The 12,515-nt window shown below is 52.4% G+C and overlaps 6 protein-coding genes across 6 annotated transcripts; 3 read left to right on the forward strand and 3 right to left on the reverse strand.

Annotated features, from left to right (window-relative positions):
- Positions 1-129: 129 nt before the first annotated feature.
- Positions 130-1,398, reverse strand: A1O3_02095 (lipoyl synthase, mitochondrial; the record flags this gene model as incomplete). The annotated part of the gene is made up of 1 exon (XM_007732238.1): positions 130-1,398. One exon carries the CDS (start codon positions 1,396-1,398, stop codon positions 130-132), a length of 1,269 nt encoding a protein of 422 aa, XP_007730428.1.
- Positions 1,399-2,034: 636 nt separating this feature from the next.
- Positions 2,035-2,945, reverse strand: A1O3_02096 (uncharacterized protein; the record flags this gene model as incomplete). Its single annotated transcript, XM_007732239.1, has 2 exons — positions 2,035-2,469; positions 2,562-2,945. The coding sequence occupies 2 exons, from the start codon at positions 2,943-2,945 to the stop codon at positions 2,035-2,037; spliced, it is 819 nt and encodes a 272-aa protein (XP_007730429.1).
- A 2,429-nt stretch (positions 2,946-5,374) lies between these two features.
- On the forward strand, positions 5,375-6,424 carry A1O3_02097 (uncharacterized protein; the record flags this gene model as incomplete). The annotated part of the gene is made up of 1 exon (XM_007732240.1): positions 5,375-6,424. One exon carries the CDS (start codon positions 5,375-5,377, stop codon positions 6,422-6,424), a length of 1,050 nt encoding a protein of 349 aa, XP_007730430.1.
- A 771-nt stretch (positions 6,425-7,195) lies between these two features.
- Positions 7,196-7,447, forward strand: A1O3_02098 (uncharacterized protein; the record flags this gene model as incomplete). The annotated part of the gene is made up of 1 exon (XM_007732241.1): positions 7,196-7,447. A coding segment is annotated over one exon (252 nt), but the record flags the coding sequence as incomplete, so codon positions are not given.
- Positions 7,448-8,533: 1,086 nt separating this feature from the next.
- Positions 8,534-9,238, reverse strand: A1O3_02099 (alkylated DNA repair protein alkB like 6; the record flags this gene model as incomplete). Its single annotated transcript, XM_007732242.1, has 1 exon — positions 8,534-9,238. One exon carries the CDS (start codon positions 9,236-9,238, stop codon positions 8,534-8,536), a length of 705 nt encoding a protein of 234 aa, XP_007730432.1.
- A 444-nt stretch (positions 9,239-9,682) lies between these two features.
- Positions 9,683-11,377, forward strand: A1O3_02100 (uncharacterized protein; the record flags this gene model as incomplete). Its single annotated transcript, XM_007732243.1, has 1 exon — positions 9,683-11,377. The coding sequence occupies one exon, from the start codon at positions 9,683-9,685 to the stop codon at positions 11,375-11,377; it is 1,695 nt and encodes a 564-aa protein (XP_007730433.1).
- Between the last annotated feature and the right edge of the window lie 1,138 nt (positions 11,378-12,515).

Raw genomic sequence — 12,515 nt, forward strand, 5'->3', positions numbered from 1 at the left:
ACCATGTAGGGAAACCATCTAACTCTGTAACCCGCAGAATAATTGACATCCTGAAAGACCATAAAAGACCATATAAGACCATATGATACACCTACCAATCCCTTGGAAAGAACCACTCAAACAAACACTTTACGTCTTTCCGGACCCCAAGGCTGTGGCCCGGATCTCGCCCGCAATATCAGCACTGGCCGTCTCAGCTCGTCCTGCTCGTCTCTTCTTCAACACGTTCTCGATGAACGCTTCACCAGCTTTGTAACTGCTCCGGACCAAGGGGCCACTGGCGACGTACAGGAATCCCATCTCGAGAGACCGGACTCTCCACTGCTCAAACACGTCAGGTGTCACGTAGTCATGTACAGGCATATGTCGCTTCGTCGGCCGCATGTATTGGCCAAAGGTCACGACATCCACGTCGACGGCGCGCAGTTCACGCAGAGCGGCCCAGATCTGTTCTTCCGTCTCGCCCAGTCCCAGCATGATGGATGTCTTGGTGATAAGACCTGGCTTCGCTTCCTTGGCGGCCTTCAACACGCTGAGAGACTGGCGGAACGATGCACGGCGGTCACGGACTTGAGGGGTCAGGGCCTCGACGGTCTCGATGTTGTGCGCGTACACGTCCAATCCTGAGGTGGCGACGACTTTCACCATCTCCAGATCGCCAGCGTAATCACTGGTAAGACACTCGACCAAAATCGCCGGGGCCTTTGATTTGATCTTGCGGACAGTCTCGGCAAAATGGTGAGCACCGCCGTCTGCCAAGTCATCGCGATCCACGCTCGTCAGAACCACGTATCCCAACCCCCATCGCGACAGGGCCTCGGCTGTATGTTCCGGCTCATGAGGGTCCAAGGGCGCTGGATTCTTGGATGTAGCCACGCTGCAAAATCGACAGCCTCGCGTACACGTGTCGCCCATGAGCATGATTGTCGCTGTCGCAGCCGACTTGCTGCTCCCGCCCCAACAGTCGGAAATATTCGGGCATCGCGCCTCTTCGCATACGGTGTGCAAGTTCAACCCTCGTAGATCATTCTTGATTTTTTTATACGACGAACTGTCCGGGATCGGAGTTTTCAGCCATGGCGGTAGCCGGGTGATGACTTTCTTCTTTCCCTCTGGCCCAACCAGGGCAGTTTTCAGAGCGTAGGCCTCCGAAGGATCTAAAGGAGGCTCGTTTCCAGAAACAAAGTCGGAAAATGCTGGCCCGTTGTTGAGTTTGTCAGCGAAGGTAGTGGTTCTGATCCGAGGTTTGGTGGTGGGAAGTTCGTCGCTCGTGGTGGCAAAGGACCGGGTTGAAATTGAAGTGGAGGTCCAGGAGGTAGCATAGGGTAAGAAGACCTTAAAGGGAGACGACCACGGATGGCCATTGAGGCAACGGTGACGAGTAGCCGTTGCGGCCATTGCTGATGAGCTGCTGGGGGGTGGTATTGAGATGGTGGGATGAGTGGTGAGAAGAGGAATTAAATGTACGGGGAATCGGGGAATCGTATGCGTCAATGATATTCACCCAAATGGCGATGACAATGATTAGCGACGGCTGGCATCGGACATCTTTGCGGGAGACAAGTACTCCGTAGAGCGAGGTCTGCTAAAGCAGCGTGATAAATATTCACCTTGTGCATGAGACGCTCATGTCAGCAGTGCTATGCAAGGGTGATGTGGACGACAGGTAGTGGTCCAAAGGTCAGGGGCCCCCTGGAACAAGATGCTTGTGGCAGTCTTCACGCTATTACTGTGTAACTGTGCTGCAGTAGTCGCCTAATCTGAATCAGGTGAGGCAGTCAATGAGAACCCATAGAGCCATTCAAGTTGCTATTACGCTGAGACGATGAGATGCCGAACGCCCACATACTTCTGTCAGTTCTAGGAACGATCCGCCCGGAAACAGCTGCAGTTTGGAACTCCTAAACGCCTCCCAGTCCAGAGCCTTTCCTCGCCTCAGCGCCGCTGCATAAAATCGTCAGTGAAAAGAGATGTGTTGTGCGTCACAGACCATCTATCATCTGCATCCGGACTCCCTGTCCTTCCTCGTATCATTCATGGTTCAGCAATATCCTCCCGTCCAGTCATGAATCTGGCACTTGCCCTGATCAGGGTCTTCAGAATGTCATATTCAGCCTCATCACGAGGAGCGTAAACAAGCAGAAAGGTGTCTCCAATGCTCCACAAGTACTTCCTCCAGCCGAACCACCAGGGCTGAGTCCTCGCACATCGATGCCGCTCAGCCCAGCCTTTGTCGATGATAACCTTGGCGTCCGCTGGTGAAAAGTACAGATGAAGAGATGTCTCACCATGAAGGTGGCCTATTTCACCTCCTGATCTGATAGCCGTTTCCGGGAGACTTTCGGGGTTGGAAAGAAGAAGAATCTGATGGACAAATAGTGCAACATGGTGTCTCTCAAACGCAGAAAGCCGTTGCTGCAATAACTTGGAATTGTTTTGTTCGGCGGTTGCGAAGAGAGATGATACACGCTGGCAAAGTTAGCTAAATATAGCAGGTCTATGGTGAGTCGGTGACCGTATTGGTTCCGCCAGGTCGACTGCTAAATGTTCCCCAAACTCACCTTGTTCATTTCTGGCCCAGGGCTTTGAGTAAATTGTCTCTGTGGAGCAATTCCCAATACCACCGGTCGTTCCCCAGCACGCTCCGGTAGTGCCTCTATTTCTTTGTGACACCCAAAGTCCGGGTAATCTCCAGTCCAGGTCGTGTCATCAGCAGCCAGCGTAAATGGTCTGACAAGGAAAGAAGTGAGTATCCAACCCCAGATGTTGTATGGAGGACCACCAGGCCCCAACGACATGTAGAGACGATAGTCTTGCACACACCAGTAGACAAGGCTGATGAGAGCGACCATGAGTGTGGTGACCAAGAGAATCGACGGTATTGAGAGAGATGAGGCCATGGGCTGAGGAGGCTCGGTGACATTGGGAAGATTGTACAGATCCATGGTGGACAATGAACAAAATGGAAGTAGTGTCTGGAACGACAGACAAACAGAGGAAGAGAGGGAGAAGAGCTGAAGAGGTACTTCTTCAAAGACACGAAGACAAGAGCGGTGTGATTTTCACCTAGGTGTGAAGAGCAGTTACCTCAGAAAAAGATCATCCTAAGCATGTGGCTTGACGAGAGAGGTCGCAAGTTGCACACAAATCCGACTAAACTGACGTATCGGATGACATGCCGCTGAGCAGAGTGCCCAAGGAAGGAGCGGTAGACCATGGAAACAGGTACGATTGAATAGGTCATACTACTATCAAATGATGGGAGAGGCTACTGGAAAGCCACTCGTTTTTGTTGGCTCGACGTAAATGCCTTGTGTTCTGCTGCACGTGGTCACTTGAGCACAGCTGGGTTTTCGGACCTATCTCAGAAGCAGTGCATATATCAAGCCTCCTAAGCCCTTGCCCTTGCGCGGGGGTTGGGCCGGCAGGGTCCATCGAGCAATGGCCCATGTGGGATGTGTCATAGCCTGACCAGGACTACCCCCGGACTTGTGTCTTCTTCGGCGTCGTCCTCAATGGACTGCATCTTGCTCTGGTCTAGATAGATCTGGATCTCTATGAAGTTCCGATTCAGGACGCGGGAGGCTTTTTGCAATGCTCGAAGAACGTCGTTGATGACATAGGCCATCCACTGTCCAGACGATCCTGGTGGGAACTGGTTTCCGGGGGCAGCCGGGCCCTGAGAGCCAGGCACAGCAGGTACCAGTTGCTGCAGCTAAAGATGACGCGGGATTCGACGTGGGATGTTGGGAGGGATGAGGGACGACATCGAATGGCATGCATGGGATTCGACGTTGTAAAGCTTTGGTGCTCTGTCGTCACACCGTCCCCTGGCGCTCTGTGCGCTCAAATCCTCTTGGTCCAAGCAAGCCAGTTGACCACTCACATCGCTCGCGATGGGGAGGACAGGCAGGGTGAGGCGACCGTAGATCGAGATAACTGCCCGACACACTTTCTGTTAGCCACGATTGTTGCATTAGTCAGGATTGACGAAAGCCAAAGACTTTGCCTCAAGGGTCAGGTGGCCTGGCCGTGTGCAAGATTGGAAACCGGATCCCGGTTGGTTGGAATAGAGAGGCACATTATTGTTCTATCGTGAGTTTGACCGGTTTCGAGCCTTTGACAAGATTGAAGATAATAGTAGATAGTCAAATTACAGAGTTACTCTAAAGGTAGGTAGGTAATTAACAGACTCGTGTTCCAGGAATAGATCAAGGGTGGCAACCTAAGTCACGGAGTACGGAGTACGGATTATGTCGCCTGCGGAAAGCACCAAGAATCGGGGGCACCAAGTCTACGTCTTTCAGTCACACAAGAGTCGAGCATAGAAACAGTAACAGCCACCTACAGCTAATTGGTACAGTAGGTAGGATCCAATAATGAGGCTGAAATATCTTGGAACAGCAGACATCATGAGACTCAGGCATTCTTGGAGGGGTTTGCAGCTGAGGTGGCATCGGCGAAACTGTTGTTCCCCTCCGGCGGACGCAGCCGCAGCCGCAGCCACAGCCGCAGCATGCGCCTCAGCTCCCTTACCTGTACGGAGTATGCCTGGTAGTTCTGTAAGTTGCCCTCAGCTCCAACATCACCACCTAGGTGCCACCCGGAGAGCATAGTACATTATTTCTGCTGTCAACATCGTTGTCGCGCTTCTTGTCTTCTCCCTCTAATACTCCGTCCTGCCCGCTGATCCCTCGCCATAAATAAATTATTGCAGCGTGCCTCAGGCAGGCGTATTCTACCAGACAATATCGCGCATACCTATAATCGGCCTGTCTGCTGCGTCATCCGCCTGAGCCGAGACAAAGTCACGGGTATCTTAGACAGACCTTGTTCGAGATCTTTTCCCGGCGCAGTCCCGGATCTCTACCACTCACATTGCTGTTCGACAACTACAATCTATCAGAACACTCTTGACTTCTCCCACTCATTTGCCAATAATAGCCTTGCGCAGTCAATCCACCGCCTTTACCCCTCGTCTCTCTGGCCACATCGGAAACGATTTATTCGTCTCCACTCCCCTTACTGCTCCACTGTCGACGCCGCGTTCGACATTTCGAACACCACATTTTCTCTTGGACTCAATCATCAACACTCGCCGCACATACATATCAAATTGATGTTCTGATCGAGCGTACGAGCAGTTTTCGTTCGCCTTGGTCGAGCATCTTTCACCGTGGCTTCCCCAAGTCTCCCGGCTTGGTTCTCTGAGCTCCCGCAGAATATCTCCGGCCTGATCCAACCGTTACTACAACATCTGCCTACCGACGTCCACGATACCCTCAATACCGTACTTACAGACTACTCAACCGCGTCCTACACCACCGTCACCGCTGTCCTCCTTTCTCTCATCTTCCTCCTTTACCGCTCTCTGATGAGCGCTTACGGCAATTACACGACCTCGGGTGGTGGTCGTGGCGGCGGTTCCCCTTACACCAGCAATCTCGTCGATCCTTACGCCCGGAACCTCTCCAATCACTTCGAATATATAGATGCCGACCATGGAATCCTACAAGATACACACCGCCCTTCGGTAGCAAAGGGACATTCCGACATCGATGATCCAGATGCTCCCGATGTTATTCGTGTGCGATACATGGCCACACTCCTCCCCGTGGAGTTTCCCCCATATTCCATTAGTGAAGGGAAAGCCTTCGTCAGCCAGCTGCGAAACGCCGTCGCTCAGTGGCTCCAGACCGACCCCAGAAGAGTGAGATTGGTTTACAAGAAGCGTGACCTGAAACACGATTCCTGGCCGCTGAGAAAGTACGATCTTAAACAGAATAGTGAGGTGGCAGCTATCAAAACAGAAAGTGTTCTCGACTATAGCGATAGGGAGAGTCATTCATCCAGCGGAGAAGATAACGTGGCGCCTTCCAATCAGAACCCCCGGCGCCGGCCTCGAGCATTGTCATCGATCAGACACCGTAGCAATGACCAAATACCATCCCCCAGAACCCCAACTACCTCGCAGTTCCTTTCCCCAAATGGCCACATCCCTTCAGGGACCGCATCGGAACGGCAGTCTCGTGGCAGTCTCAGGCCAGAGTCGGACGACCGTTCCTACCGACGGGAACCATCGCGGACTCGAGGAACGTCGCCTCACCCAACCCCTAGCTCAACACCAGCACCTTCAATCCGCACCGCAGATCCGAATACGCCGTTGGGAAAACTTCAGACGCTTTCAGATGTGTTTCATGAAGACTGGCTTCCTCTCTGCCGCAGATTTGTCTCCAACCCCCCCTCTGATCTTGCGGCTAGGGAAAAAGAACACCGGAAATTGAGCGAAAGTGTAATGCAACATGTTATTCTCAAAGCCGATGCCATTGATGTGGATGATTCCGAGACTCGCGCTTTCAGAAAGAAGTTGGTCAATGAAGTCTATGAAACCATGAAGAGCATAGATGCTGTGACCAAGAGATGATCTGAGTTTTATGCTGAATTAGTATTTCCAAGGGGCAGGCAGAGAAAAGTGTGGTTGGTTCGGCGTTGCGTGGCTACGCGCAAATGCTTGGTGATTTTGAGAGGTGCATTTCTTGGAGTTGGATCACAGCGATAGATGGAGCTGAGAGCATGGCCCCTTCGGTAGTGTTGGACACGTGTTGAGCCGTGCAGAGCATTGAGCTGTAAATGTTACGAGGCGGATGCGTCTGTAGAGGTGGTTGTTACAGGCAATGTGTACAATGGACAACAGGAGTCGCCGGGTGCACTCCCAATATATCTTTTTACTCTACGTGATACTTCCTCCGTGCACTCTCGGATGTTGAGATATGTGGAAGTTAACAGAGTGCCATGGCACCACAGTAATTACTACTACTGTGCTAATTACTGCGTAGGACTAACGAGTAGCAAACAGCATAGAGACCCATCCATGTTGCGTCATATTACTTGTATATCTTGACGTCTATCCTCCTTATACCTACCTCCTCGTACCTAAGACAACCGGCAGAGCTCTCCGTACTGAGAACCAACATCAACCATCCTCCATTTTCTGACGGTCAACTGTCCGTAGCCTGCGAAAAAAGTTTATTCACCATCCCCCATCACAGGCCGGGGAGAGCGAGATAGGAAAGGGAGGGTGCCTGAGCCCTGGTGCACGGTCTCCGCTCGGCAGTCCCAACAGACCCTTCAAGGCCAGCCGAACCGAAGTCAACCGTCAGTGACAGACGGTTGAGCAAGCATGCCAGACTCCAATGGCGGCAGAACGGCTGTCGACCGTGACATTGGCCGGCGGATACCCACATCAAAAGCCAGCACCGCGCCGTCCTTACCTGAAATCAGCGGAGGGCCGACGTTCAGTGAGAGCGTGGACGAGGCGTTGAAGGGGTCGGAAGGGAAGGCTAGGGACAAAGCGTGGAGGGTTGACGGTTCCGTCAAAGTCGATGCAGTGAAGCCCGAGGGTGAGGGTGAGGATTTACATCCGAAAGCGGCCGCTAAGCAGCCATGAAGGAAGCAGCCAGCCGTCTACTCCAGGGTGGTCCAGGGCTGTTCCAGGGTTGGGTGGGTGAATGCATCATTGCAACGGTATTGTCTAAAATGGTCCCAGAGATTTCATGTTGGATGGGTTTGGAAAACGCCTTTCACAAAATAGGCTAAGGCATGTCTTACTGAGAGAACAGTAGTACAGTATTTACCAAAACCCTAAAATGATACGGTTTCGTTTTCACGACCTTGTACTGCTGCTTCCATGCTGTTGGCTTCACCATCGCAGCCAGTAGTCAATCTCGCGCGATCCCGGTGTGATGTCTGTCCAGCCTGGCTCGCTTACTGCAATTATGTCTTTTCTTGTCATCTTTCCTCGACTTCACTGGATCCGTACATGCGTTGTTGCCGAATCAACCCATTGAGTACTACTCCATCTTAATGGCGCCAGCCAGATATCCATCTCGGTAGATACTGCTTCGCCAAATCTCGTGAGACGTCCTATGTCAGTGACAAGGGGCACAACAGCAAAGATATGGGCTCAACATGACTCAAAGCGCTTAAGCCTTGTTGCAGCTAGAAAGTTGTATTGAGGATCATTAATGGGTATGGAGTCTGGACTCTGAACGCTCTCAACGCTACCTCTATACTATGTACGGATACTATGTTAGTACCATGTATCGCGGGTATCGGGCCGGTAGAACCCAAACAAAACAAGAGTCAGATCGCCTGAACACGGGGAGTTGCCATCTCCACATGGAATGGAAATGGTCAGGCTAGTGGACGGAGATAGGAAATAGTATCACGGTGTTTCACATGACGCTAGAACAACAACGTGTATTCTTGACCAAACCTACCAAATGTTCATATATTCTGTCACGGACAACCTCTTCGTGGTACGTCGCAGCCTGGTGGGAAGTAAGAAATGAGACAACAGAGCTGTTTCCCGCAGCATGGCATCGAGTATGAACATGACATGAGGATGCCGAGTGGGCGATAAGGGCAGATATTGTTGATGACTTGGAAAGTAGGAAGCGCCAGCAGAGAGTGCCGTAATGCTAGCACCACCTAGGGAGATCGCTAGAAAGACGAGAAAGGGGAATTGGTATGATCATGACCTTCCTCTGGTGATGAATTTCATGGCACCTCCCAGTTTCGCGACCTTCACAACATCGCGTAGTGTCAGGCTGATTCGTGTCTGCCTCCTGATTCTGCCAGACTCGTACAAGTCTCCATCCCCCAGAAGATCCCAGTTGACGATGTTGTGCCGGTTGAGGTTTTCGTCCGTCTCTATTTCGGATATTCCGTGCAGGGTGTGCACATACATGTCGCCGGTGGTGACAAGCAGGCTTCGAGGCTCCTGCAAGATGCGCCAGGTGGGCTTCGCTTCCCGCTCACCCTGTTCGGTTTTCTGGTAGATCTCTAGAACAGTATGGCTGCCCAAGCTGACTGTAGCAGTAATCGGACTGTACGCTGGACCATCCTCGTGAGGCATGATTCCTTCCCCGGGCCTGTATTCATTGATGAGGACATGATTGGGAGCTCGGTGGGGGGACTCTTCAAAGAACTTTTGGTCCTTGAGCCGGGCCACGATAGGGTCGAGGTAGGTAGGCAAAGGTGCATCAACCAGGATGTCGTGAGAAGAGCCGGTCAGGTTCGAGGGAAGAGATAGGAGTCTTCGGTGAGCCAGTGCAGTCCATCGCGACTCAGGCAGTCTGCGGATGTCTTTGATGATCTGCTCTTCCTCGGCGGGAGAAATGAAACTGTGGAAGTAGTAGCACGAGGGTGGAAGACCTTCTATGGGAGCAACAGTCATGTCTCTCAATAGATGTGCATTCGAAGGCCCACACCGGACGGCTTAGAGGAGATTCATAGGATCGCTCGTTTGGGATTCTTTTCATTCCGTGATATCGATCTGGCACTGTGATTCACCGTATTCAGAGTAGTTACCTAGGTAGGTACCTATACAGTAAGGGGAAATGATTCTACCACCTCGCTATTCTGTACCTACGTCTGTACGGAGTATTGTGTCCTACTAGAATTGCATATAACTAGTTTCGGATCCGTACCGTCTTGTGCAACGGTTTGCGTGGTTGACACCCCTCTACAGGAACCTGGTGCTGCAATAATGGGTCGAGGCTTGGTCCCTTGAACCTGCAGCGCGTCATGACTTTACAAGTCCGCCTAAGCCTCGCGCCGCATGGGTTTCTTTTGTATCTCTGCCAACAAGTCTACTTCTATTGACACCTTTTTGGCTGCAATGACCTACCAATATGTGTCCCTCTATCGCCAAACTTTGGCAGAGCGTCAAACGCGATATAATGCTGCGATAGCATCTGGCCAATCCACCCCCTTTCTTTACCCGTGGGATACCTTGCCGGCCCTATATCTTCTCATTGCAATAGCGGTGACTCCACGGATTCCACCAGCGCGGGCCAAGGCTATCCGATACATCTCCTTCCTTCTCGTGCTCCTACACTCCGCTTATATTGTTTCTCACCGACGCACGCTTTCGTTTGCCAGTGGGTATATGGTGGGAATAGCCAACGCCTGGGGCGTCATTATGTCCGCTGCTCTTCTCGTCTTCAATGACGTCGCGAAAGATTTCAACAGATTGGAAACTAGACCAGTCGAATTGGCAGGCACGGGCAGTTGCCAAGATGGGGTTGTGGCTACATCTGCTGTGGACCTTGCTTCCTCTATCGACCTGACTATGCGAAAAGTCCCAGGATTGTCTTCTTCGATGGGCACAAAGCAGCTCTCCTCCGTGAGGGCTGACAAGCTCTCTACGCGGCCATACAAACTGGTGTGGCAAGGCTATCCTCTCCGCTCAGACTGGTCACATGTCGTTGACTGGGCGGCGGACCTGATCACGAACTTCCGCGGCGTGAATTGGAACCATCGAATTCCAACACTGGGGAAAGTCGATGCTCCAGTCCCGTCAATGCCACAAAAGCAGACCTCGACCGTCAGCGTGGAAGCCGAGAGCAGGCCAACTGCGGTACCGCCACAGACTCTACGATCACTCCAGCTTCGGAGCCTCCAATACTTCAGCGTCACCTACGTCTTGCTAGACTTCCTGAAAACGACAATGATGACAGATCCTTACTTTCTTGGATTAGAACCATTGGAATCGCCCACACCATGGCCGTGGCTTGCCCGGCTGAACCATCACATTCCCGTTGCAACGCGTTGTGTCCGGCTATTGACGTCTATGGCAGGGGTCGTCACAGCGCTGACCTTCATCTTCACTCTGAGCCCTCTCTTCTTTGCCTCTATCCTACCAGCCTTTATGGACGTCTCGAAGATCACTAGGTCACCGCTCCTAGAACCTTGCATGTATCCGCCTCAATGGCACCCACTCGCAGAATCTCTGTTCCATTCTGGTCTGGCTGGCTTTTGGGGCAATTTTTGGCACCAGATGTTTCGGTTTGGATTCTCAGAACCGTCACGAGTGTTGATCGAAAGACTCGACATTGAGCGGCGGGGGGATGCTGCGCGAACTATCCAACTTGTAGTAGCATTTTTCTTGTCGGGTTCAATTCATGCTGCGGGAAGCTACACTACGTTCTCGCTCGAGACTTCGCACCCATTTTCGGGATCATTCCTCTTCTTTTTTGCCCAAGGGTGTGGTATATTGCTACAATCATGGCTGGTCAGGCTCATATTCCAATACGTTCCTCAAATTAAATCACTCCCGCAAGTCGTCCGGCAGACAACGAATCTTGTGTTTGCCGGGCTTTATCTTTACTTCACCGGTCCACTTCTGACCAGCGACATCGCCCGTTGCGGAGTGTGGTTATTCGAGCCTGTTCCAATCAGTCCACTTCGAGGACTAGGTTGGGGACCGGGTGGGAAGGATGAGGGGTGGTGGGCGTGGTATCAGGAAGGATCGAAGTGGATAGGTTGGTGGCCGGGCGATCACTGGTGGCAGAGAGGGATGGCGATTTATTAGAACGCAGCAGGATATCGGTAGACGATATGTCGAGTGACTAAGAGACCGGGCATCTCAGATGTCAAGTCTTGCGATGTAGCAGGGATAGTAAGCGGTGTTTGTGAGTTGGGGGTTTGCCTGCGCCTCGAGGAAATATTGTGATAGGTGATGTCACCGGCGCCGGACTCGCCGCTCGCTCTGCGCGTTGCTTGGATTTGCACTCTGTTGCTTGAAGACTCTCCTGAATCCGTCCCCAGACACTTGATAGTACTCAGAACCATCACAATCATCTAAAGATCTCACATCTGCACACATCCTTCGATTATTGATTTGAGGACGAGTACTCCGTACTCCGTAAACAGACGGGCTGAGCTCCCGGGCAGTCCCACACCCACGCTAAACGGCCCAAGCGGTGCGCTCCTCAGCGTCTAAGGCAGTCCGAACGACGGAACCTTGTTAAAGCTCGACCGCTAGATCTGGAGACGGGGACTGCAGACCCTGCTGCCAGTGCCTCCCTAGCCCTGTGCTTTTCCACCAGGGCAAGAGTCCAAGAGTCCAAGCACGCCCCAAGGCGCTCCTCTTCGCCGTTTCAGTTCGTGCCACACCCTACATTCTCACGTCTGTCAGCCACGAGAATCGCGACACTCGATCCTGCATGCACGTCATCTCCACGAACCTCCATCTTTTGCTGCCATCACTCTCCAGGTCGCAACCCCCAGCTCTGCACAACAGGCTTTGTCGCGCTACCCTATCCAGTCCTTTGCGCGCTGGGTGGATTGTGCGCGCCTGTTTCGGGCTATCCACTGTTTGTCCTCGCCCAGCCGTGCGTGACTTGCAAATCCTCCCGAGCCCACCCCGCGCCACCTATTCTGTATCACGAGAGCCAACATCACCTGCGCATCTCGTCATTCTCGAACTAAGTCAGCAAACGGGTTCGCCGCTGCTCCCTTGCTGATGTCCATTCGTTGTTCCCGCTTCCTCCGTCATGGCAATGCTTGCGCCGCTTGCCAACGAGAAGAAGAGAGTCAAGGTGTATGAGCTGCGCGAAAATGACTGGTTTGATAGAGGGACCGGTTTTTGCACCGGGCAGGTTATTAATGTACGTTCCGCGCCATGTCGGCTCTATCCCATCGCATCGCCATATATTCTCCGCAGGAAG

This window comes from Capronia epimyces, assembly GCF_000585565.1.
Source record: "Capronia epimyces CBS 606.96 chromosome Unknown aczIQ-supercont1.2, whole genome shotgun sequence".
Classification (NCBI taxonomy): domain Eukaryota; kingdom Fungi; phylum Ascomycota; class Eurotiomycetes; order Chaetothyriales; family Herpotrichiellaceae; genus Capronia; species Capronia epimyces.